This window comes from Spermophilus citellus, assembly GCF_964194105.1.
Source record: "Spermophilus citellus genome assembly, chromosome: 8".
Taxonomy (NCBI): Eukaryota; Metazoa; Chordata; class Mammalia; order Rodentia; family Sciuridae; genus Spermophilus; species Spermophilus citellus.
In genome coordinates this window covers 68224036-68250689 of record NC_138189.1, presented here as the reverse complement: position 1 = coordinate 68250689, position 26654 = coordinate 68224036, and the positions used below count along the sequence as shown (strand labels likewise).

The following is a 26654-nucleotide window of genomic DNA, read 5'->3' as shown; positions in this document are numbered from 1 at the left end:
TTACTACACACACAAAAAAAAAACTATTCAAGTTGTTTTAAAGTCAGTTCTTCAGAGAAAAACAAAAATGAGATTTAATAATTTCCTAAACTTTGTACAGTGTTTTCCTAGTTGTGAATATCTCTTTTGTCTCTGCATAAGATTGCAGGGATGTTGACTGTTCAAATTCTAGATTGAGCCATCCATAAAAAATAGGTTTCCTGCATTCTGAATTTCCCAATTATGCTGGATTCCCAGGGCAGATGACTGTGTGGGAGTGGCAGTAGAAAGAAGCGAGTGGCTTCTGAAAGACATGATCTTCAAGTTTGAGCCTATCAAAAAAGACCTTTCTGCATAATTTTGCTTTTTTTTTTAACCCTCATATTGTAAAAAGTCCAGCAGCTGCTGTCGTCAGCTGGTCTTTGGTGTTAGAACTCAAAATCCATTTTATTGTTGCTTTATTTGGTTTTCAAATAGCCTTCCCAGGAAAGGAAGATGTAGACGACACTTAGTTTATTTAGATGGTTTTTGATGATTTCACTTTTTCTAAAGATATTAAGTTCATTTTAAGCTTGAACAGTCCCAAATTTGAAGCTATCATGTACAAATTACACATCAGTGCAATTCCACATAAGAAGCAGAAGATGAATGCCAAGCACTTCTAAAACCATAGCAGGCCGGGTATGGTGGTGCATGGCTCTGGTGGCTGAGGCAGGAGGATTACAAGAAAAACACCAGTCTCAGCAACTTAGTGAGGCCCTAAGCAACTTAGTGAGATTCTGTCTTTAAATTTTTTTAAAAAGGGTTGGGGATGTAGCTCAGTGGTAAAGCAATACTGGGATAAATCTCCAGTGCCAAAAAAAAAAAAAAATAATAATAATACCATAGTGAATTCTTCAAAAGTAAAAAGTAAGTGGTGAAAGAAGGCCTAGGGCGTTCCCATGTCTCCTTGCATTATTACTCAGTCTCTTTGAGAAGGGTTACATCAAGGATGGATATTGCAGAAAATCTCAAATGCAGAAATTCCATAACTAGAATGTGGAAAACTAACTAGAAGTTTTAAAAGAATAAACATACAAACAATCTTTAGTAAGTCTTTTCAACCATTTGCTTCTCATTTTCAGCACAATTTCTTCCCCATGCCTTATTTTTGCCCATTTGGAGCAGCAAAGAGGCTTCATGGGATTGGCCCAATGTTGCTTAGTCTTTTTGCTTGATGAATATTCTCATCTTCCCCTGCCCACTGCAAAGCTCCTTTTATATTTGTTGTTTCCTCTTTTACTAGAGATGACATCAAGCTATGCCATCACACTGAAAGATGGCATAGTAACTTGAAGAACCTATGGTAGGAATTAAGACAGAATGCAGTTCTAGCCAGCTTGGGAAGCTTCCTGAAGCTTCCTTTCAGTGCTCTATCAAGTCTTCCTATGTCAATGCCTGCCTGAGACCATAACAAGGGTTTTAGATAGTGCCACTTTAAACTGTGGTTTTAGGCCTCTGGTCCTTAAAAATGTTATAAGGACCCCAAACAGCTTTATACAGTTTATATTCATCAGTAATTATTGCAGTAGACATTAAAGCTGAGGATATGATTATATATATATATAAAATGAACTGATGAAAGCACTATATATAAACATCAATTATATATTTCTATAAATTACTTTCCAACCAATAAATTGGCAAGAGGAGTAGAATTTTATAAGTTTGGAAATCTTTAATGTCTAGTTTAACAGTGGATTCTAATATCTGCTTCTACAATTTGTTGTGATACTTTGTTTTGATTGAAGCAGATGAAGAAAATCCAGCCTCATAGATAAGGGGAAAGGAGAACTATTTTAATAGCCTTTTCAGATAATTGTGTCCTAATACTTTTAGGTGTTTTCATAGTTTAAACTTCTTAAAGATGGGTACTATAGAGAATGAAATTAAGCCAGGCGCAATGGCACATGCCTATAATCCCAGCAACTCAGGAGATTGAGGCATGAGGATTGTGAATTCAAAGCCAGCCTCAGCAACAGCAAGGTGCTAAAAAACTCAGTGAGACCATGTCTCTAAATAAAATACAAAATAGGGCTGGGGATGTGGCTCAGTGGTCAAGTGCCCCTGAGTTTAATCCCTGGCACACACCCCTGCCCCCTGCAAAAAAAAAAAAAAAAAAACTATACAGAACCTGAAATTGGACTAATGAACTTTTCATACTCTATTAAAATTCACTGTTCTGCCTTGTACTTTATATCTTTGCTCATCCATAATTTTATAGCATCATACATTGTTAACAAATAATGGTTCCCTGATATAACAGTGAACTATATGACTACTACTGCAGTGTATGCACATCTTCCAAAAGTTGACTATATAATATCAAAAATCGCATTATATATATTAAAATATTACAGCCATCTCAGGAAATTCTAATTTATATAGTGTTGGATACACATTTTCAAATAATTTAGTCTTTCTTAAAACCTAAAATTTTATCATTTACAATTAAGTGCTGTTTACTCTTATCTCTGAAATAACAAACTCACTTTGTTAATTGTCAAAAACATTTCTGCCACAGGGCCATAGTCTGTCACTGGGCTAAATCTTCAGTGCTAAAAAAAAAATAAAATTTTTTAAAAAATTTACTCTTTCAGTAAAAATGGGTGCTCTTCAAAAAAATATGTGAGACCCCACTTATAGCTCAGGCACACAAGTACAAATTTTATTGCTTCTCTAAGGCTTTTTTTTTTTTTTTGCATACCAGGAATTGAAATCAGGAGTGCTCTACCACTGAGCCACATCCCCAGCTCTTTTTCATATTTTATTTTGAGACAGAATCACGCTCAGTTCTCTAAGATCTCACCAAATCACTGAGGCTGGCTTTGAACTTGTGATCATCCTGCCTCAGCCTTTAGAGCCTTTGGGATTATAGACACGTGCCTTGGCACCCAGCTCCAAGGACATTCTTAAAGGGATTCAGGTACTTGTTTATTTTACTGAGAGTGCTTGGTGATGAAGAATATGATTACTGTTGCTAACAGTTTGATGTCACTATCTTCATCACACCAAGATTCTAGCAGTTTTACCTACCATTGGTCTTGCACCACAGTATAAACATCAATGCAATGAAAATGTAAATGAGGTTTGGTATTATTATGGAAACAGTCTTCCTCTTGCAGCTCCTCTGAAAGGGTCTTAGTATCTAGTGGTCTAGACTTCAAGAACCATTAGTCCAGGGAGAAGATGCATGAGATGCTCCCTAAACTGAAGAAGCATGCATACAATTGCATTTGGTAACTAAGTTCCTAAGCATACACCTGGAGCACTCGTTGAAACCTGCCAGATACACAAGACGAGGCCCCATCACACTGGACAGATGGGGTGGCTGCACCCAGCTACAAAGGTATTACTTCCACAGCTCCAAACCTCAGAGAAACAAAGAACACATTTCTAAGGTATTGAGGTTTCTAAGGAGGACATTTTTAAATTACATTACTAAGTCAAGTCTCTATACTTTCCATACTGTAAAAGAACCTTAATGTTACCGAAAGCTTGGTCCTTGTCCCAAATGCTAGGTTTATTACTTAGCTAGCAAAGGAGAAACACAGGGGACTCCTGTCCCAAAGGCTGTGATTCCCCATCAGCAGGAACAGGTGGTTTTTAAAGAGGTGATTAAGAGAAAATGAGATTAAGGAGGAGAAATCATGAAGGAGAAGATCAGGGAAAAGAAGATCAGGGGAAAGGTTAAAGAAAAGAAGATCAGGGAGAAGAAGATCAAGAAGGAGAAGGTTAGGGAGAAGGAGGTTGGGAAAAAGAAAAAAAAAAAACATGAAAGTTCCAAAGCCCCAAGGGCTACAGTCAAGACATGAAGTGAGCCCCTGTTACATGGATATTATTCTTTTAATATCACACACAGTTCTAACAAGCATCATATACTGATTAGTCTGGGACCTGAGTTTCTGTTCTACCCCTTTCTGTGTGTGAACTTGGGTGAGTGACTTAAGCTCTCCATGTCTGGGTTTGCTTATTTTAAAATGTTGTATTATGACAGCTGCCCCCAGGGAATTGTTATATATAAGGATTATATCTGGGAATACATATAGGGAAGGTAGTGCCTGACAATATGTTATAGTGTTAATTTCAAAATAGGAACATAAAAGAAATGATGTACTGAGACCTCTTTCAAAAGCCAGAGGCAAGGCGAGTAGCAGGAGCTCATCTTCACTCAGATAAACAGGGCAGAACGCTAGGGCAGGAAGAGCTCTAGGAAGTCAAGCCCAGGCCCTCCTTTGGCACAGGGAAGGGTTCACAGAGGCGTTCACTTTCCCAACATTGCATTCCCAGTTCTGTTCCTAAGCTTCCCAACTCCCAGGCCCATGCCCTCTACAGGTAGCTCCCAGCTTGCTTTCCCAGTTTAGTTTTTGAAGACAACAGTGAAAGTGTGATTGGAATGTCATTTCAGTAACATCCACGAATGAGCACACCCTGCCTTATCAAGAGAAAAGCGTTGGTACTTCAACCTTGGCCTTCAGCTATCAATGCTTCCTGCTCAACAAAGGCACAGTGGTGGTGAGCTGCATTCCAGGACAGAACAGTTATTTAAGGAAAAACAGCCTGTTCACAATCTTGCCTTCAAGCATCGCAGCTGACTTGGAACAAAAGCTAGAACCTAAAAATGCTACTTCTGACTAGGGGTGTAGCTCAGTGGTGCAGCGTGTGCTTAGTATGTTTGAGTCCCAAGTTCGGTCCACAGCACCAAGAAAAGTCACCGGAACACATGCTGTTTCTGCTCATTCAAAACAAAACAAAAAGTCACTCCTTCACAAACTGATTGTAGAGAATATACATCATGGAGCAGAGTACAACCTAGCCTATGGTTACAAACTTAACGGTCATCCCAGTCTGATTCTGCCTAGAGGAAGTTTTGCCAAAGCAATGTTATCAAGTGTGCCTGTGACTCAAGTTCAAAGCCCCACATTTTGATGTTTGGGTTTTTTTTTTTTCTTCTAATGTAGCAATTTCTGTGTTCATGCTGCTACATATTCAGCTGGGCCCTGAGCAAAGTGACAGGACTACCCTCTTTGAGAACTGTCTAGCCTATGAATGAGAGTCCTGCCTTCGAGGAGGTATCAGTGGTAGAATTTTCAGCATCTCTTCTATTCCTTACCATTTCCAACTCAGCTGGAGCAACTCTCTTCCACAGTGTGTTTTCTTAGCTCTGCAGTCTTTGTTTTCACATCATTGCTATTTTATTACCTCATTTTAAATCCTGTATTGAATTCTAACTCATTAACTTATATAAAGTCTTCCCAGGAAATTTTCAATTCCGTAATTCTTTTCCGGCCCAGACTGTGATCATGGTCTTTTCAAATTTTTCTCCTGCCCTCTCGTCTGCCTTCCTTTCTTCTATAGATGTCCTGATGTTGACTTCCATCTCTTTTTTTAATATGGAGGCTCTTGCCCAGACTTTCCATTTGCTGTGACACGCTGTGAGTGAATTCACCCTTGGAGAACTGGACCTTGATTTTTGTCCTGTCTTTGCCTCCCAATTGATTCTCAGCATGGCACCAACAATGCACATTGTGTTACTTCCACTCCAAACCCTGCGGGGCTCCTCACCTGTCTTCAGCTCAACCTGCCACACCAGCCAGGTCTAATTCCACCACAGGGCCTTTGCCCTGGTTGTACCCTCTGCCTGAGAGATTCCGCCTGGCCCGCCTGTGCTCCTCTTCCTCCATCACCTTCTTCAGGGATGGTCTCAAATGTCACCTTCCAAGTGAGGCCCTGACCCACCTGCACTTCCCAGCCCCAATGCCCGTTCACCACCCTCTCTGCTCTTCTTCCCTGGAACACCTTCCACAGTAACATGCTCTGTGTTAGTTCTCTGTGGTGTCTCCCAGTAGGGTCAGCCATGTGAAGCATTTGGTCTTGTTCACCTCTGTGTGGAGTTCCCAGAACTGGGCCTGGCAGGGCAGCTGCTCAAGGAATTTGTTGAGTGCAATGAATCAGAAATTAGAGGCAGCCAGTGACTTGTCCTCAACTCTAAGGCAATCTGTTTTTTTCAGAAATCATAAATCATCTTTCTTGTGTTGAATCTGAGCTTTCATGTGCCACGTGCCCGAACACTTGTGTTTGGAACCCTCACTGGGGTGTGGTCTGCCCCATTCAACTTTCCTCCGTCCTTGAGGGCACCTTTGATCACCACACCCTCCCTGCCATCCAGAGAACCACGCGCCCCGGACTCCACCAGAGAAGCTGCAGGGTCTCTGTTATAATGTCCGAGAAAAGAAAGCCTCCTCCCCTGCTAGTCCAGCCTCCAACCCTGCCAACAGGGAGAGGTGGCAAATGGACCTGTTGTGGGATCCCTTCAGTGAGGTCAGCTGGTAGACCTCCTCCCCCCCCAACCTGGAAAACTGTCCCCAAACTGCCTGCTCCCCAGATCCCACCACTGCAGCTTCTCCTGTCAGATACTGCTGCAACTCTAAGATTAACATTCTACAAAAGTCAACTTAAAGTGTATGATTCAGGTTTTGGTCATTTCTGTTGTTATGGGACCATTACAATTCAGTTTTAGAACATTTCATCACCTCAAAAGAAACCTCTTATCCTAGGCAGTCACTTTCATTCTCCCACCGCCCAACCCCCAGGCCCTGGCAACCACTCGCCTGCTTTCTGTCTACTGTGAATTCGCTTTTCCTGACATGGCCTGGATGGAATCATGCAGTCTCTAGTCTTCGGGGGCTGGCTTACTTCTCTTAACATTTTTGAGGTTCCTCCATATTGTAGCATATATCAGTCTCCTGACTAAAAAAATAGAATTTTCAAGGTGGGACTTCCAGCTACACCTGAGTAAAGAGGTCAGCAAATCTTCTCTTCCAAAGGAGAGCACCCACAAAATGGGAGAATGGTATACAATAAGTGAGAGATGCATGGGAGTTCATGGAGTCCTTGCCCAGGGCTCCTCCCCTTCCACCGTCAGCTCAGTTGGTGTGGAGGTTTATCCAGGGCACAATAGATGGTGATGACTCCAGCAGCTGAAGGGACTCACTCACCTTGAAGCAGTGGACAATGCCCACACTCAGCGATGTCAGTAGAAGTAGCAATCCAAGCAGAGGGCAAGTGAGAGGGCTCACAGCCCACAAGCCTGCAACTCTGTGGCTGGCACAGGAACTCCACAGACCTGGAGATTCCGGAGACCCTGACACACTTGTCCAACCCCGAGGCTACTTGCATGGTCCTCGATAGACAAAGTCAATTAAGAGTACATCATCAAAATGTCAAAACTACAAAAGACACGATTAAGAAAATTAGGGACAAAGCACAGCCTGGGAGAAAATATTTGCAAATCATCTATCTTACAAGGGATTTGTACTCAGAATATATAAACATTTTTTAAAACTCAATAGTAATAAAACATGCCATTTTAAACTGGACAAAAAACATAAGTACAGAGTTCATCACATAAGATATACACATTGCAAATAAGCACAGGAAATGATGCTCAACACTATTATCCATTAGGGAAATGCAAATTAAAACCACAATGAGACACCTCTACATTCCAGCAAGAATGACTACAAATGAGCAGACAGGCAATACAGGTTTTGGTGAGGATACAGAATGTAGGACCCTTGTGCACTGCAAGTAAGAATGTAGGACTGTTTAGCCACCTTAGAAAACACTTTGGTTATTTAAGTTAAACATGAAGAAAGAATAAATCCACTTTACAAAGATAAGACAATGCTATCAGATATCGAACCATTCCAAGCTATCAAGGACTATTAATATATTTTTGAATTTAATTCTAACTTCAACATGAAAAAAGAAGTTAAACTGAATTTGCCATGCAACTCAGCAATTCCACCCCTAGCAATCTACCCAAGAGAAATGAAGGCATGTCCACAAGTTTTTCATAATAACATTTTTCATAAAAGCCCTAAACTGGAAAATAACCCAAATGTCCATCAACTGGCAAAGTTCACAAAATATGATATTCATAAAAAGCAGAGGAGTGCTAATATATGCAAAAATATTATGCAAGATGCAAAAACACAACACACCATATGATTCCATTTGTATGTGAAATCCAGAAAAAAATTAATAAAGGCAGAAAACAAATTAATGATTGCCTAGGGCATGGAATTAGAATGGGAATTAACTGTAAATGGGCACCAAGGAAATGTTAACAGAAATGTTCTCAAACTGGATTTGGTGAGATGGTTGTACAATGCTATAGTATGTAAATTACATTTTAATAAAGCTGTTGAAAACACATGGACTAGCTGAAATTTCTTGTTCTGATTTCTTCACAAGTTTTGAGATTTATTAAATCCAATAAGGAATACATTTAATTGATTATTCGACAATGTTACCCAAACTTACCAGTCTTCTAAGCCCCATCTGAAGTTTAAAATCACATATTCTTGAACAGAAAGCCATATGGATCCACCAAACTCAAGTAGGAATCACAGTAGAAAGAAGCCCACATCCCATCTGTGTTGAAAAGTGTCAGCAGTTTGAGATTCTATTCTCTCCCTAGGGAAGACAGTCTGACCTTGCTTTACCCATCTCCCATGTCCTTTGTACACATTAGGGAACTGGACTAGATTCTCTTGGCTGCTTTTGGCCACTTTGACATCATCAGAAATGTTTTATTCATCAACCTTTACTACATGACCTTCACTGTTCATTCTGTAAGTCAAGAAGTTTCTCCACTTCTCTGCATGAAGACAACAGTATAGGACATCATCTGGTTTTGGTTAAATGGCCTAGATCTGATTTTTATTCGTAGCTACTCAAGAGGTTCCCATATGGAATCCCTTTCTCAGTGAATTCAAACTTTCTTTCAGGAGGGGGCAGAGATGTCTGGCTGTGGAGAAACAGGTCCTGAATGCAGGTCAGATGGTTGTCTCCTGTCTTCCCAAGCTTCTGGGGCTTTATATGTCATCACGCTGATCACAATCCACCTCATATGGCATCTGCCTCTCTCTCTGCGAGTTATTAGGCTTTGTTTTGTTTTGTTTTTTGGTACCGAGGATTGAACTCAGGGGCACTGGACCACTGAACCACATCCCCAGCCCTATTTTGTATTTTATTTGGAGACAGGGTCTCACTGAGTTGCTTAGCACCTCACTGTTGCTGAGCCTGGCTTTGAACTCGTGATCCTCCTGCCTCAGCCTCCTGAGCCACTGGAATTGCAGGTGTGCACCACCGCATGCTGTTATTGGTTTGGATGTTTTCTCCATTTCTGAACAAAGTCTGGTGCACAGATTCCAGGATGGCTGAAGTGAACTAGTGAGCTTCTACCCATCAAGAAACACTTATGTAATGTCACCTAAGAAAGCCATGGCCAAAGTGGTGGACCTTTCTGCCCAGTCCTCCTGACCCACTGGAAATGAGTAACAGGAGAGGAGTAGATGGGAAGAAAGGAAACTTGGTATTACTCATCAGCTGTTCCAGGATGGACACAGATCCAGGCACTTTCAAACGTTTTCCTGAGTCCTTAAAACCACCTAATTCGCCCACCTTAGAGCTATGCAAAATGTAACTGGGGGCGGGGGGGGGGGGGGACACCGTGGGAATGTGCACAGTTCCCAACTCCCAGCCCTTCCATTAGTTCAGAAGCCTGAGTGCCCACAGCATGCAGATTGTGCTGGACCCTGGGAACACAAAACCGGTCTCACTTGGTCTCCATAAAACTTGAAGTCCTAGACATTATTCAGAGTCACAAAAACAAGTGTGTAATGACAAACTCTGGCACATAGAAGCTCAGTATTCAATTAAGAAGACACACAGCTGTCCCATCACCAGAACTCTGGTTTCTCTCGCCCTGCAGATGTCACCGTAGGCGTGAGTGGTAGAATTCATACACAACTTATGCATATCTGTCACAATTTTGTGAACACTAGTTTAATGAATGAATGTTTCTGCTTCAATAAGAAAACGGCACAACAGAGTCAAAATGTGATTGAAGTTTTATTTCCCTATCTCAGTTTCAGTAAAAAGATTCAGAGAACTGATTGACACACAACTTTCACCTATATACAGTCTATACACACTGTTTGTACCTTGTCCTTTTCTTTGAACAAGGTGACACTATCTTTGTTCAAACCAAAGTGCAAATAAAGAGATACTAAAAATGAAAAGGGGGGGCAGGTGGTCTTTGTATTCTCAGTCACTGTATAAGCACCACCAACCACAAGGGAGAAAGCAGTGAGGAAACATCACATCCCACAGGTAAAAAAGTCAAGCAGTGAGTACACTGGACCACCTTCCCCAATGGCCACTTTGGAACACTGGCCACTGCTGTGAAAGAAGTTCCCAGCTTTCCATTTTTCCACCGCCACATCGCTACATTGGAATTTCAGCCCTCTTCCCAGTGCAAATACAAAAATGACCAAAGTCAGGGTTTTATGGCAATCTTCTGCTAAAATATATAGTTTGAATATACATGCTATAAAAGTACGCTACAAAGGTTAATCTTTAGAGCTCCGTTAAAATTTTAAGAATTTATCTTTTTTACATAAAGAATAAAGTACACCCAAATCTAAAAGTTTGAGAAAAGCTTTTACTGTGACCCCAAATGTTTCCAGCTTCACACTTTGTTTGTAATGATATTGATTTTGTAATACATGTATTTAGTGATGCTCTCATAATTCTGTCTTGCAATGCCTCATTAAGTACTTCAAATAAAAATGCGGAGGGCTTTGTGAATCTTCAAGGAGTTTTTACTTGTGTAAACGGTCAAATTTTCAACATAAATTCCTATCGCAAAAATTTCATTCTATTTTCTAAACTATTGTATCTCACATTTTTGATGATCAACATTTGGTGCTGTTAGTGGGGGAAATAAATGCAAGAGTACTTAAAATCAATATGTAGGTGGCCTGATTTTAAAGGTGATAATTCCCTCCTATAATAACCCTTTCAGTACCCTTGTAGAGTGGTGTGACAGACACAATGCTCACTGAACATGTCCAGCAGTGGTGAATCAGCTAAGTGGATACCAGACCCAACCCTGAGGGTCTTGGTGCCAAGTGCTCTTATCCTCTGCCATCCCTGTGGTATGCCATGAGGCTGACAGCGCGGGTCCACGTGTGGAACCCAGGCAGAGTTATAGTCTTTTAATTATAGCAGTAGCGTGGACATATAAAATAATGGAAATTTTTTTTGATCTAAACAAAAATATTTACTTTTCATTAGCAAAACATTCTTTAAAATAGATCTCTATCTCCCCTCTGAACATTTGACCAGGAGCACTGGGCTCTTTGTGCAGGTTTATTGCTGACAGTTCAATACATTAAATATGGCTGTAGGGAGCACACAATAGGAGCTTATTTGTTTCCACTGAAAAGAAACTTACTCTTTTTTGTTTGCTTACAGTGTCCAGTCCACCAAAGGAATGGTTTGGCATTCGTGTGCTTTTTGGTCTTGGTGGCAATCACTTCTACTTGATTTTCATTCTTACGAGAAAAAATAATCAGCTGATGTCCTCAAATTTTATGACATGATGAGAAAGAACAATGGGACAAAGGTTAGCCACCCCCAGGGAGCTGATGTGGGACTGAGTCTTCTTCTTTCTTCTTAGGTAAGTCTCTGCAGGGCTTCACTGGAGATCTGGAAAGAGGTACCCAAAACATAGGATCGGGGGGGGGGGGGGGGGGGCCCTCCTACAGGCCTTGCTCAGCTAAGTATCCCCTCCTCCGCTCTGGCTACCACACCACTCACTGCCCTGAGCACTGATCTTGCTGTGGGCCTAACACTACACACCTTAGCAAAATCAGTTCACAGGGAAACAAGAAAAAAGTGGAGAACTCGACCAAGAGGGGGCCCAGGCCACACAGCACTGTTTTATGCTGTCTCCTGAACTAGAGTCCCGTTGAGATCATCTGCGGAGGAGGATCCGAACACTGTGTTCTTCAGGCAGAAATCTCCTTTGTTTCTCTTGGAAAGTTTCTGCAAGGCTGTGTTTTTCCAAATAATTTTATCAGAAGTGGAATGCTTTTTTTAAACACACAAATAATGGCAGAAATTTTATCCTCCCTCTATTTAATTTTGAACCTACCTAAAAGCAGAATGCTTTCTCCTGGAAAATGATTACTTCTTTGAAAAGTGGAAAGTCAGGCTGGAGTGTCACTCAATCCTAGAGCACATGACTAGAATCTAGAATGTGCAAGGTCTGGTTCACTCCCCAGCAACAGAAAACCAAGCCAAAACAACCACCAAAAAAACATAGGGGAAAAAAAAAAAAAAAAGAAAAGTAGACAATCATTTTCCCCCCATCAAACTCAGCCCTTCAGAAACTACTTCAGACTGTGAGAAGCAGAGCAGACTCCCCGGTGTGCCTTACAAACAATACTCTGTTAAAATCAAAGAGTAGTTCCAAGTGCAAAAGTGAACATTTGTGCAAAAGATCCCACTGCCAGGTGCAATCTTAAGATAGCCTCGATTTACTTATTTTATAGTGTTTGACTCTTTAAAATACAAGTCCTTTAAATTATGAAACCCAGCAAGTAAGGGGAAGGAAGTTAACATCAGAAAATACATCTTAGAAAAAGTACAGGATATTTTGCTGGCAATTTGCTACTTATTTCACAACTTAGATCAAGTAAGTGTTTGTTAAATATTCACAGTAATTTCAGAGAACCAACATTCATGTCTGTAAAATGTCAATCTATTGCATTTTCAACCATTTTTCTGTACAGTTATAAGATTTCATCTCTCAGTGCTTTTCTGCAGAATTCTTTCTTGTCAGTCCTCCCCTCTCTGGATCCAGCTATACTTTCAAGGTGGGCTGTAGGATTCCTTTCTCAATGAGATGAGTCTTCAGGGTTTTATATATATTTAACTGCTGTTCTGGTTGAAGCACCAACAACTGCTGAAGCACTTTGCTGGGATTTGGACCCCTAAAGATAAGGTAGAGAAGACAACATTGAGGTGATTTTAGTACAGCTAAGTGAAGCACATATCCATAATTTAAAATAATCCATTCCTCAAGTGTAGAGTAGCAATCTTTACAGAACTAAAACAGCTCTTGATTTCACTTTAATGTCTAAATGTCTGTGTCAAGGGGAGGAAAAAATAAAAACAAGGGAACTACAGATATTCAAGAGACGGCATCCAAAGTCCTGTGCACAGCACCAAAGTCCCTACTCAGAGCCTTAGTTCAAAGAAGTCTGAGGCAAACCCCAATGTAGCAAGCAAAATTAAAGTGTTACTTGCTGTATGGGAAAGGAGGTTGAGACGGAGGAGAGCCCTGCCCCTGTCACCTGGCCCACCACAGTCCTTGTGGGGAGGAAAGGAGGCAAGGAACTGCATACACAGCCAGTGCAGCACTCCCTTCTCAAGGGGCTCCCTTTGAGTTAACTCCTCTGAGGTCCTGTCCCAGCTTTTCTGTTAGTCTCTTCTGTGGAGCACTTGGGGTGAGATGAGTTCAGGGGAGAACTCTGACCTCATGACCTTTCTGGGACACTACTGTGGTCATGGGATTGAGATTTGCGGCTGCTGGGACACTAGAATTCAATCCATTTATAAACTAAAGATCTTAAAACACTAGTCTGTCGAGAACGAGTCTAATTCAAGTCTTAATATGTATTGTTTTTTGCACCTCTCACTATCCATTTGAAATAGAGAATACAGCTTACTTTTTGTGGACAGTTATAAGGAAAGTCAAATTAGAAAAAGCAAGACTAAAACGGGGGATGGCACCGAGTTTTGAGAAAGACATTTGCATGGGTAAGTAAATTTGTAATTTACAATAAGAACTGTTTAAACAGAGTTAAAGGAAGTAAAAATCCCAGCAACAAAAAAAATATCTGCTATACAGTAGTACTGCAAGGAGGATGAGTAGTGAAAATCTTAGTCTAGAAATCTTTGATCTAAAAAAGTGCACAACAATCCAGATCAGCCATCCCATGGGTCACCTTCTTGCATGTGGCTCAGTTCATCTGCAAAAGAACTGTGGCCAAATACCTCTCACAGCCAGGCTACTCAAGTCAAGACATAGCTTGGCTTATTATATTTCTTCAAAAGATTTAGTACCTGCATAGTGCACACCCAGAGTCGGTGCCCACAGGGAGAAGGCAGGCTATTTTATTTCAGTGAGTTCAGCTAAATGCTAAATCCTGCCTGCAGGTGCTCCCATCCAGTTGCACCCTGGCACCATTGATGCATTTCTAATTGTCTAAATATTTGCTTTCAGATGGTGGACAAGAGGGCTCAGCGTGACTTCTCTCTACTAAAAGAAGAGCAGATTTTTCTTAAAGAGTACGAGTTATAAAGTTATAAAGCTGCCACCTTCTGAAAATGAAGAAGTCTAAGGATTTTACCACTAATGACTAATATTCAAATATATTAGCAAATAGATATCATATAAATAGGCTAAATATTCCAATTAAAAAGACAAAGATTGTCAACTGGGTTACAAAAAAATACATTAATTAAAAACCACAAAAGAGACACAAACAAAAAATTCAGCCACAAATTAGAAAGAGAAAAACACCACTAAAAAGAAGGATAAAAGAATGCTAAGCATAAAGGGAAAAACGAAGAAATACCATGCAAACTCGACAAAAGGAAAGCTGCTCTGGCCATCCTGAGAGCCAACAAATAGGCAGTTAAGGCAAATAGTAAAAATGGGCATTACATAATGAGACAGGATCAATTCAATCCTAAAAATGACAATCCTAAATTTGTATATACACAATGCTAGCTCAAAATACATAATGCAAAAATTGACAGAACTAGAAAGAGGATAAACTTTTAATCACAGCAGATTTTAATAAAGCTCTGTTAGGAACTAATAGAATAATCTGCTCAAAAAAAAAGACTTTATTAAACTTCACCTAACATACAAAAATTACATCTAAAACCTGCAAAACTCACATCTGTTTCATGTATGACTAGAATACATATCAGAGTAGATGAAATACTATATGGCCATAAAGCAAGTTTCAAAAAATAAACAATGAAATCATCAAGAATTTGTTTTCTGACCACAGTGGAATTAAGGCAGACATCAATAAAGGAAGAAAAATGAGAAAATGCTCATTTGTTTGGAAACCAACCAATTTACTTCTAAATAATCATGTGTCAAAGAAGATATTAATACTAGAAAACAGAAAATATTTATAACTGCATATTGAAAATACTTGTAGAAGGGGGAGAAAGAAAAGGAAGCTTACAGTCTTAGATGGCTATATTAGACCAGATGCCTAAAAATTGATAAGTAAGGCTTTACCTCAAGAAGCTGGAAAAGAACAGCAATGAACCTTAAAAAAAGGTAAAGAAATGAAAAATGAAAGTGGAAATCCATAAAGTACCAAATAAACATATTAAGGAAAAAACTGCCAAAGCCATAAGTTGATCCTTTCAAAGAGTAATGAAATTGCTAAAATTAAATTATTAAATTAAAATTATTTCCCTTAGCACGATATTCTCCAACTCCATCCATTTACTGGCAAATGCCATAATTTCATTTTTCCTTAAGACTGAGTAATATTCCATTGTGTATGTATACCACATTTTCTTTATCCATTCATCTATTGAAGAGCACCTGGCTAATCCCAAAGAATCTAAGGCCGAATTTTTTCTATGATATGTGGAAACTAATTCTCAATAAGTGGCGGGGGGCGGGGGGCACTAGGAAAGAATAGAGGTACTTTGTATTCGAGGGGAGTGAAGGGAGGGGAGGGGGAATGAGGGTAGGAAGGATTATAGAATGAACTGACATTATGACCCTATATGCATGTATGATTACATGACCAGTGCAATCCTACATCATATACAACCAGAAGAATGAGAAGGTATACTCCATTTATGTATGATAAGTCAAAACACGTTCTATTATCATGTATAACTAATTGGAAATTCTTAAAATGCTAAAAAAATAATCCTAGTAAGGCTACAACACCCCCCACCCACTCATACACCCCTACCACAAAAAAAAAGAAAGTTAATACAAAAGTTCTTACATTTCCTTGACTGCTAGAGATGGTGAGCATTTTTTCATGTACTTGTTGATTGATTGTACGTCCTCCTCTGAGAAGTGTCTGTTCAGGTCCTTCGCCCATTTGTTGATTGGGTTGTTTGTTTTCTTACTGTCTAATTTTTTGAGTTCTTTGTATACTCTGGATATTAGGGCTCTATCTGAAGTGTGAGGAGTAAAAATTTGTTCCCATGATGTAGGCTCCCTATTTACCTCTCTTATTGTTTCTCTTGCTGAGAAAAAACTTTTCAGTTTAAGAAAGTCCCATTTGTTGATTCTTGTTATTAACTCTTGTGCTATGGGTGTCCTATTAAGGAATTTTGAGCCCGTCCCCACAATCTGTAGATCGGAGCCAACTTTTTCTTCTATCAGACGGAGAGTCTCTGATTTGATATCTAGCTCCTTTATCCACTTTGAGTTGACTTTTGTGCATGGCGAGAGGAGGGGATTCAGTTTCATTTTGTTGCATATGGATTTCCAATTTTCCCAACACCATTTGTTGAAGATGCTATCCTTTCTCCATTGCATGTTTTTAGCTCCTTTATCAAATATAAGATAGTTGTAGCTTTGTGGATTAGTCTCTGTGTCCTCTATCCTGTACCATTGGTCCACCCGCCTGTTCTGGTACCAGTACCATGCTGTTTTTATTACTATTGCTCTGTAGTATAGTTTGAAGTCTGGTATCGCTATACCACCTGATTCACACTTCCTGCTTAGAATTGTTTTTGCTATTCTGGGTCTTTTGTTTTTCCATATGAATTTCATGATTGCTTTATCTATTTCTACAAGAAATGCCATTGGGATTTTGATTGGCATTGCATTGATTGGCAGCCATGATGAAGTCAAACAACAACAAGTGCTGGCGAGGATGTGGGGAAAAGGGTACTCTTGTACACTGCTAGTGGGACTGCAAATGGGTGCGGCCAATTTGGAAAGCAGTATGGAGATTCCTGGGAAAGCTGGGAATGGAACCACCATTTGACCCAGCTATTGCCCTACTCGGACTATTTCCTGAAGACCTTAAAAGAGCACACTACAGGGATACTGCCACATCGATGTTCATAGCAGCACAATTCACAATAGCTAGACTGTGGAATCAACCCAGATGCCCTTCAATAGATAAATGGATAAAAAAAATGTGGCATTTATATACCATGGAATATTACGCAGCACTAAAAAATGACAAAATCACAGAATTTGCAGGGAAATGGATGGCACTAGAGCAGATTATGCTTAGTGAAGCTAGCCAATCCCTAAAAAACAAATACCAAATGTCTTCTTTGATATAATGAGAGCAACTAAGAGCAGAACAGTGAGGCTGAGCAGGAAGAAAAGGCTAGCATTAAACAGAGACATGAGGCGGGAGGGAAAGGGAGAAAAAAAAAAGGGAAATCACATGGAAATGGAGGGAGACCCTCATTGTAATACAAAATTATATATAAGAGTTTACGAGGGGAATGGGATAACAAACATGGAGGGAAATGAATTTCAATAGATGGGGTAGAGAGAGAAGATGGGAGGGAAGGGGAGGGGGGATTTTAGAGGATAGTAAAGGTAGCAGAATACAACAGTCACTAATATGGCAGTATGTAAAAATGTGATGTGTAGCCGATGTGATTCTGCAATCTGTATTTGGGGTAAAAATGGGAGTTCATAACCCAATTGATTCTAATCTATGAAATATGATGTGTCATGAGTTTTGTAATGTTGTGAACATCCAATAAAAAAAAAAAAGTTCTTACAATGGGTAAGAAGTATATATTTGCATATATTTAAAATATGTACTTAGGGATCTCTATGAGTTTTCTGCTAAACAATTCTGTGAAGGACGTCCATATTATCTATGAATCAGGTGCTATTAGTAAGTGTTCTGCCTCCTGGGAACCCAGTTGAGACCACAAAAAATAAAGTAAATATGTGATTGACGTGGTCAGCCTACATACACCAAACTGGCACTATAGAGCTGATTTAAATCATTATGGTTTAATAACAAAAATAAAAAAATAATAACACCCATCCAGGACACACACAACTATTTTGTTTTTTTCAAGGTACTTTCACCATCTAACAAGCTATATTTATTATTGTCCATCTCTGACCCTTCTCTCTCTAACCTCCCAACAAAAATCTCTGAGAGCAGTGACTTGGTTTGATTTTTTCCCCTGCTATATCCATGCTAGAATATTCTACAACATATAACAGACACTCAAGTAATAATCAGCAGCCTGAATGAATTATGTTCTCTTCCTTTTTAACTCTTGGTATTCACAATCATTGTAATGCCCAGTTGAGAAATTAAATCTCCTGATGTTCCAAATTCAGTACCAATCACATTAACTGGATCTTTAACTTAGTTCTGTGAAGGACCCCAGCATCTATTATTCTTTTGTTTTAGCTGCTCAAATATATGTAAAACATGACAATTTAAGCACACTCCTCAGAGTTACAGCTTTAGAGGCCACTTTGATATGATAGATTATCAGTGACAGAAAAAGTTAACTTATTCAAACTAATGTACTGTTCATGGAAATGAAAACTCAAAATAATCATGTAATGAAAAGTTTAAAATGTAAAATACCTTATGAAACTCGTGATGTACACATGCACAAAAGTGGCCATCAAATACTGACAATCAAATCTGTCCATTATCCCACCATGTCCAGGAATGGTATTTGCAAAATCCTTTAGAAACAAACAAATACATTAACAAATTTGAAAAAAAAAAACTACAAAATTCTTATCTGTAAGTGTCTTTCTGGCACCATGAACTCTATAAAGAAAATACTATTAAATTTTCCCACTAATTACAAATTTATTATATCACTTCCAACAGATTAAAACTATATCTTTCAAATATGTGCTCAATTTAGAATAATTACTGAATTGACCCAAAGCATCAAAATAACACTGATTAATCATTATTTAAATCTAGCATTAACTTCTTTCCATTGAAGAAAATTTTCTAAATATTCTATCAGCTATTACTAATCTAATTTCCTTCTGTTTAGCCAGAAGTGATTTGTGAAATATTTTAATGTGGTTGACAGATGTACAACTGTTCCTAACTCATGTTTATTCTAATAGTTCTTATTCTGAAATAAACATTTTACTTCTTTTTTTTTGTATGACTAAAAATAAAGAAAGAAAGAAAAAAAGAAAAACTCTAACATTTTACTTCTATGATAAGTATTTCTTCTTCTTTTTAGTGTTGAGGTAAAAAGAAAATCAAAGCAGCTAGCTCATTCGGGACACGTTAGTTAGTCCATTAAATGGCCAAAGTGAGAGGATGAGTAATAAGCCTTTGCAAACTGACTTGTCTGAGCACCCAAGAAATGGAAATACCGAATTGCTCTAGCTCACTCAAGTAACCTAAAAACATACAAATGTCAACCATAATAATACCTTCATTTCAGACATGCAAAAAATATTTCACCATTTAATGAGAACTCTTGGACTAGAGACCATTAAAACAAATACCATATTAACTATAAAATTTCTCTGTTTAAAACAATTATTGAAGAACTCTTTGGTTAATTTTTGCCAATCTACTTCCTTCCTTCTCTTCCCTACCAAGTGAAGCATAAGAGAACCACAGCAACTCAATACTACTCTGCAGATGGTTAGAAACCTTTGCAAGGTACTCATCCTGTGTGGCTGCCTTAGATTTCTCTGCAGGATTTATTCTCCTTCTCTTCTCAAATGCCACCTCTCAGAGAGGCCTTCCATGGCCATCCCACCTTCAAAACCTATTCCCTAACCCCTAATGGCATATATTTCCACCTTAACTTAGTGAAACCACATGAGGGAGACTGAGATAACATCACTTTCCTGATGCTCTATCTTAACCAAACAAAATGATTTCAAGTATCAGGAGCAGGGTCAGCAAACTAGGTTGCACAGACCAAATTCAGCCCACACCTGTTTTGTAAAGTTTTAATAAAACCCAGCCACAGTCATCCATGGAAACATTGTCTGTGGGGTAGGGGTGTTCACGCTGCAATAGCAGAGCTCAGAGCTGAGCAGCTGTAATAGGACAGATGGTTTGCAAAACGTAAAACAACTCATTATTTGCACTTCCCCATAAAGAATGTGATGACTTCTAATTTAGTACAATGATAGTTACATATCCAACAGCTCTTCTGCATATTCTGTCAAGTGAGGTTGGCAAAACCCTAAACTTTGGACAATTGATGGCTAGATTTTTGGATAAACACTTGAAAGGATAACATTCTGTATTTATACCAACATTAAAGGAACATTATATTTCTATAAGAGGCTGACATGATACTTAAAAATATACTAGGAAGGTATGGCCAAAACCTAACAAAAAGAACACACTCTAACTAGCCAGACAGCATTTTTGAGAAGTTAAAACAAATTAGAGGAATAGTTTTTGCCTAAGGTCTTAATGTAGACCTACAGGAGATCAAATATATATAGATATATTCTCTAATTATGTTCACTAACAACAAAGAATCTAAATACATACCTTAATTTTGAAAGCTCTTTTGAACCCACTGGCAAAGAAGCCTCCAAATGGGCCAATTAGAGATGCAAATGTTGAAAGAGCAATGCTGTGTATCTGGAAAGGATATAAACTCACTGTTTCCTAAAAAAGGGGAAAAAAAAAAAAGGGAGAGGGAAGGTAATATTGGGAATATCTGCATTAAAACTGTATTTGAGAATAACACCTAATCTAGGAACCATGACATAAACACTAATTCAAAGCATATGCCATATTTTTGTTAACTTTTTACAATCTTCACAGATCATAGAAGAAAAACATTGTAAGCTCTCTGTCATCTACTGAGTCAGCACCTCTGTTTTCTCGGCAGCATACTACCAGGCACCTGCACACTGAATCCTGCTAATGGTGCAATACCTTCTGTTTCATCCAAGAACAGTGGCAACAATTGGGTTGTAGGGCATACAGCTTCATTAATCTTTACCTATGTTTTGTTTCGTCACCAGTAATACTTTATTTTTGTTGTTATATAATTTAATTTTGTACTTTATTTCACTTAAATTTCATATGATGAAATAAGGGGAAAGTTGGCTCTTTCTCTTGAAACTAATATAATGCAATGGAAACACAAAAATAAGAACTGCCAAAATGAGCTTCAGCAAGACAGTTACAATTACAAAAGATTTAGGGAAAAGATAATAAAAAGAGAATCCTGCAGTCAAATTATTTTCTGAACTCATAGCTTTTGCTTCCCTAAGTACAATTATACAGAAAAAAATAACGTGTGTAGTATGAGAAAGGTGTTTGATAACATGACCTTTTGGACCTGTACTCAAAGCAACGGTCTTACCTGGGACCAAAGACTGACAGCATTAAATGCTTTTACAGCAGGTAACAGGAGGTTTGGACACTGAAAAAATTCTTGGTATTCATGTATTGAGCAGTCAAGAAATAATTTGTTGTTTAATCTACTACTAACAAATTATGGATTTTAGTTAAAAACAAAGTGATTCAGACACACACACATGCACATGTGCACACACCCATCACTTGGGCCCCGATTTTAGCCAAACATACATGAACCCTGACAAGAGACCAGGTGGGCTCTCCTGAATAGCATATCAACATCCTTCCATGTGACACCTCAAAGATGCTTTGAATGGTAGCAATGTGCTCTTGGAAGGAAAACTCATTTTTTAGGAGGAGTTTTTTGTAGTAATAAATGTCCTCTAAAAATCAAGGGCTCTTTTGAATGATGAATTTTAATTGAGTTTTAAATTGAGTTAATTCATACAAGTAACATGTAAAACTCATTCTAATTCATTGGGCTTTATAAAAATCTATCAAATATTTTAAAATACATACAAAATAAATTACTATCAGTAATGAAATCATAAGGCAAATACATTCCTAGTATACAATTTGCAATATTAACTCATTTTATGTTTATAAAAATCACAAGAGAATAGAGTATATTATTGATTATAAACAGACATAAAAGGCACTTCAATATGACAAAGTTAAAAATTATGCATAAAATTGGTTCCTGTAAAAATCTAAATCTCACTTTTATTTATTTATTTTTTAAATTTTTGTGGTGCTGGGGATCGAATCCAGGGCCTTGTTTATGCATGTGTAGCAAGCACTCTACCAACTGGGCTATATCCCCAACCCTAAATCTCACTTTTAGAGAAAGCTTACTTTTTGAAAGAAAAGATTCCTAACCAGGTGATATTGACCTTTTACTCTTACCTGTCTCAATACTGCCTGTAGGAAGGGAGGAAGTGAGTAACTCTGAAGCTGGAAAAGTTCTGTGGGCTCACATTCTGTAACAAAGGAGTTGACGTCGCTTCGGTATTCCACTGGGCACACAAAGTACTGGTATTTTGACAATACATAGGCAGCCTGAATAACAAAGAACTCATGAAACACTGCCTAAATATAGATATACAGATACAGATACACACAAAATGCCAGAATTTCTCTGTATTAACTTTCTGCTATGTTTTTTGTTGTTGTTTAGCAGAGCTGGTGATCAAACTCAGAACATGGCAGGTGCTAGGCAAGTGTTCTACCACTGACGTATATACCTAACCCCTCTGCTATATATTTTTAAAGTTTGAAGGTCATAATTTTCCCAGCAAAAGTCTTGGAAGACCTTTATAAAACAAAACAGTTTCTCAAAGCAATGAGGTCTCTGTACAACCACACAAAGCGTGAGGGTGTGACAGGAAGGGATAAGGTAGGGTAGCAAGGAAGAAAAAGAGAAGCTGATTTTGAACTCTTAGAAAATAAAGCAAAATCTTACTTTTTAAAAATACAGATATTTAATCATAGGAGCTAAAAAGATATAAAGGACTTAATTTTTTTTAAATTTTATTGTTGGTTGTTCAAAACATTACATAGTTCTTAATATACCATATTTCACAGATTGATTCAAGTGGGTTATGAACTCCCATTTTTAAGGATATAGGAAGAGTGAAGGACTGTTGTTTGTTGTACACAGCTTAAATTAATTTTTTCAACTAATAATTAACCAGTAATTCAAAATTACAAAGAAAACTGCACCAAATAATATGGTGAAAAGTCTCGTTGTTCTTCACCAACCCAGAAAACTCTGACTTAATTGTTCTTTTCCCTGGCCACATCACTGCAGTTTTTTAAATTAGTTGTCCTTAGCCATGGAAGTAGAAGATGCATGAAATAAAATATTCTATTATAAATTTTAATTGCTAGATAACAGTTTATTCTCTTTTTCATTTCTCTTACAGCCACTTGCCCCATTATATTATTTAAGAATGGTTTAAGAAATTCAAATATGATACTAGAAACAGATCAAATTGATTTTGCTTCCAGTTTCCTCAAAACCATTTGGTTAAAAATGTATATGTAATTTCATTAATCATTATTTTGTCATATATTACATTCTTGTGGAGCATCTTTATTTTCTTCCAATGATATGAGCTATTCCTATTGTCTAATTTTAATAATACCAAATTCTAATAGTATTACCTAAAGTTTTGATTATTCTTGCTTTTTGTTAAACACTAAATGGGACTGGATATTTTTTCATTATTACATTTATCAATTGTTACCTCATCAATATACCAAAAACTTTAGAATAATTTTATTAAATTTTATTAGCATATTTTTAAAATTTTGAGACATGATCTTACTAAGTTGCTGAGGCCAGCTTGAACTTGCCATGTTCCTGACTCAGCCTCCCAAGCAGCTACTACACCCAGCTTCTATGGGAATTTTCACTGAAAATAAACTAAACTTAGAAATTAAATAGATGAATTATGGTGGTCTTCCCATCCAGGATAATGGCATATTTCCATTTATTTGTATATTTACTCTTTCTTGAAGTTTCATGTTGTTATTAGTTACTTCATATCTGGATCTCCAATATTTTATATTAATGACAACTATCAGGGACTAAACTCTTAAAAATTTGAACTTCCTAACAATAACCTTTTGTACATTTATTTTGTATCTAGTCATTTTATTGTACCCTTATTATTTCTCACTAGTCATCTTTTAATAAGAACACCATAATCATAAACTTAATTTTTAAACATGAAAAATACCCATTATTCATGGCTAAAAGTTAATATTAATTATTCATAATTAAGGTACTTTTTCTGCAACTTAGGTTTATAGCAGGAACCACCCACTGAGCCAACTGACCAGCATGTGTTAAGACAGAGCTCTTCAACATCATTTGCATTCCCTGCTATTACTCAAAGATACTGCCTATCCCAGCACCTCTATCCCCACGTCAAGCAGAACAGCTATTAGAGACTACCCAAATACAACAGAACAATTGTGGATCTTATATCTGGCTAAACACAGGACCACCTTGTGGAAGTTAATCATTCTGGGATAAGTCTGAGACATAAGTCTTGTGTTGGGAAATAGATTTTGTTTAAGGTCCCCAGGGGATTCTGATATGCAGCCAGGATGACAGCTACTAGGGTACAGTACTGATTCTGTTTAGTAGGTTTCAATAAGTACATTATTAACATTTAGTGGTTTAATTTTTTAGGTTTAAAATAGACTAATAAACTCAGCACAGTTTCTCAAAATAAATAAAATAAAAAATCCTAGTAAAACTCACAATGAATCCAAACACGACTGTAGAAAAGAAACCGCCAATGAATCCTTCCCAAGTCTTTTTAGGAGACAACTAAAAAAGGCCAAATAAAATTTAAAAGTTACTGCATCACAAAATACAGACTCTGTTCAAGGCTCTCCTCAATACTGTGCACATCTGTACCTTCCTTTTTTCTTAATGGAAATAGTCTTAACTCTTTTTCCTTCTTTCTATGATCCTGATTTACTTGTGCAAATGTTTTTAGTAGGCCCTCAAACGTGTGTAGCACGCTGTGAATATCTGTTTCTGTTAAACAGCCTCAAATTATTTTTTTTCCCGCACAAAGAGCTATAAACTCCATATTGAAATAGTCATCCCATGACTTTTACGCTTCTCTTGGAATAAGAATGACACATATTCATTCCAAGTACACACTTGGTCAGATGTGTTGACCTGCTACTGGCCAAAACAGAATTGAGTACAATGAAACAATGACATTGCAGCATACCAGATTTTCATATATTTCTAAAATGTAATATATACAACAGATTTCTTTCTGAGATAGTAAAATAATCCATGGCCCCAAATACTGTATTCACTTCCCCAAGTATTCACATATCCTCCTCCCTTTTTTCACAATCTATCTCCAGAAAGAAAGGAATATGTTGTCTGTTGTTTTCTTAGTCAGTGGGGCATTCAGGGAGAGAAATTTGGAGGAAAGTCTGGAATTCGTTGTTGCAGAGGCAGGAGAAACACACTGAGGAGTAGATGCTGTGATACTGCCCCAAGATGTCGATAACCACCACATGTGTGCAGGGATTGATCATCAAGAGATCACTGGTGGTCTTTGTGATGATCACTTATTTAGAACAACAAGAACAGAAGCCCAATATCAGAGGGAAATTTCTGAGGATAGAAACAGGTTACAGGCTAAAGCTACCTGAGCTCTTTACAGATTTCTTATCCTGTTGTTCAAAAAGGGCAATATGAAAAATGGTTGGCAGAAATGGTTTCATGACAAATCTGGAAAGAATTCTGCCTTAGAAAACGGATGGATATAGCTTCTCTTAGATTCAGTGCCTGTGTTATTGCCATTAAGTAGGAGTGGCCTCAAATTCAAAAGTGTCTAATTAATTTAAATATAGCTTATCAAATCAAGTTGAACTCACATCATGTCAATTTAAAGGTCAGTTGCTCAATGACCTAGGGTACTTTATACTGCTAATCCATTCTGACAAAATTATGTTTCAAATTGGTTACTGAGGGCTGGGGTTGTAGCTCAGTGGTAGAGGGCTTGCCTAGCACATTCGAGGCACTGAGTTCTATCCTCAGCACCACATAAAAATAAATAAATAAAAATAAAAGAATTGTGTGCATCTACTTCTAAAAAAATTAAAAAGATATCATTAATTTTTTTAAAAATTGGATACTGAGATTCCTCTATGGCTCTAACAGTCTTTCTGAAGGCTTCCTAAGCCAAAACTAGCTCATATAGACATCTTGAATACTTACACTTGTTCTTATGCTGCAGTAGCTTTAGGGACATTTGAAAGATACATACGTTACTTGGCCATGTCCCTATGGCTCAGCCTAATGCTGTGACTATACTCCTATAGTGGGAATAATCTACGCAAGGTTTTCTGATGGGCATTTCTCCAGAAACACTTTGGCCACCCTATCTCGCTCTGATTTTATATCTGAACAATGGTTTTAGGCTCTCCAAAACTGCCCTCTAATAATAGCATCAAAGTAGCCAAATAATGTATTTATGGGACTATGATTGAACACTTTGCTCAATTTGTCAACTGAGTGAATTCTATCTGAAACCCTGACATGAAAAGCTTTTTTAAAAAATAAAGAAATCAGTTCAAGAAAATGGTTTCATTTCCATGAAATATTGGTTTGTTTCCTTCTTCCCCAAAATAAGAACTAGAGAATTTAATTCATTTCCTTCTTTGCCTCCATTACCCATAAACAGATCCAAATCTAAGGCAAAACAACATGGTCTGTTCCTGTGTATTTTCCTTTCTCTTGTCTTAAGCTTTTATTATTACTTGCATTTTATCAGTATTTTATTATAGAGCCCCAAATCCTTTTGTGAAATGCATTTGGATGTAAAAAAAATCTTACAAATGGGCAAGAGC

General features: G+C 37.9%; 1 protein-coding gene across 2 annotated transcripts in view; it reads right to left on the bottom strand.

Moving 5' to 3' along the window:
• Window positions 1-9942: 9942 nt before the first annotated feature.
• CDS1 (CDP-diacylglycerol synthase 1) overlaps window positions 9943-26654 on the bottom strand; it is a 71518-nt gene continuing 54806 nt past the window's right edge. For both annotated transcript variants that reach the window (XM_081304541.1, XM_081304542.1), the window contains 5 exons: window positions 24535-24603; window positions 22167-22319; window positions 20439-20558; window positions 18528-18631; window positions 9943-12869 (listed from right to left, as the gene is read on the bottom strand). In XM_081304541.1, the coding sequence (XP_081160667.1) occupies window positions 12740-12869; window positions 18528-18631; window positions 20439-20558; window positions 22167-22319; window positions 24535-24603 (576 nt within the window). In that variant the 3' untranslated portion in view covers window positions 9943-12739. The remainder of the gene's footprint in view (window positions 12870-18527; window positions 18632-20438; window positions 20559-22166; window positions 22320-24534; window positions 24604-26654) is intronic.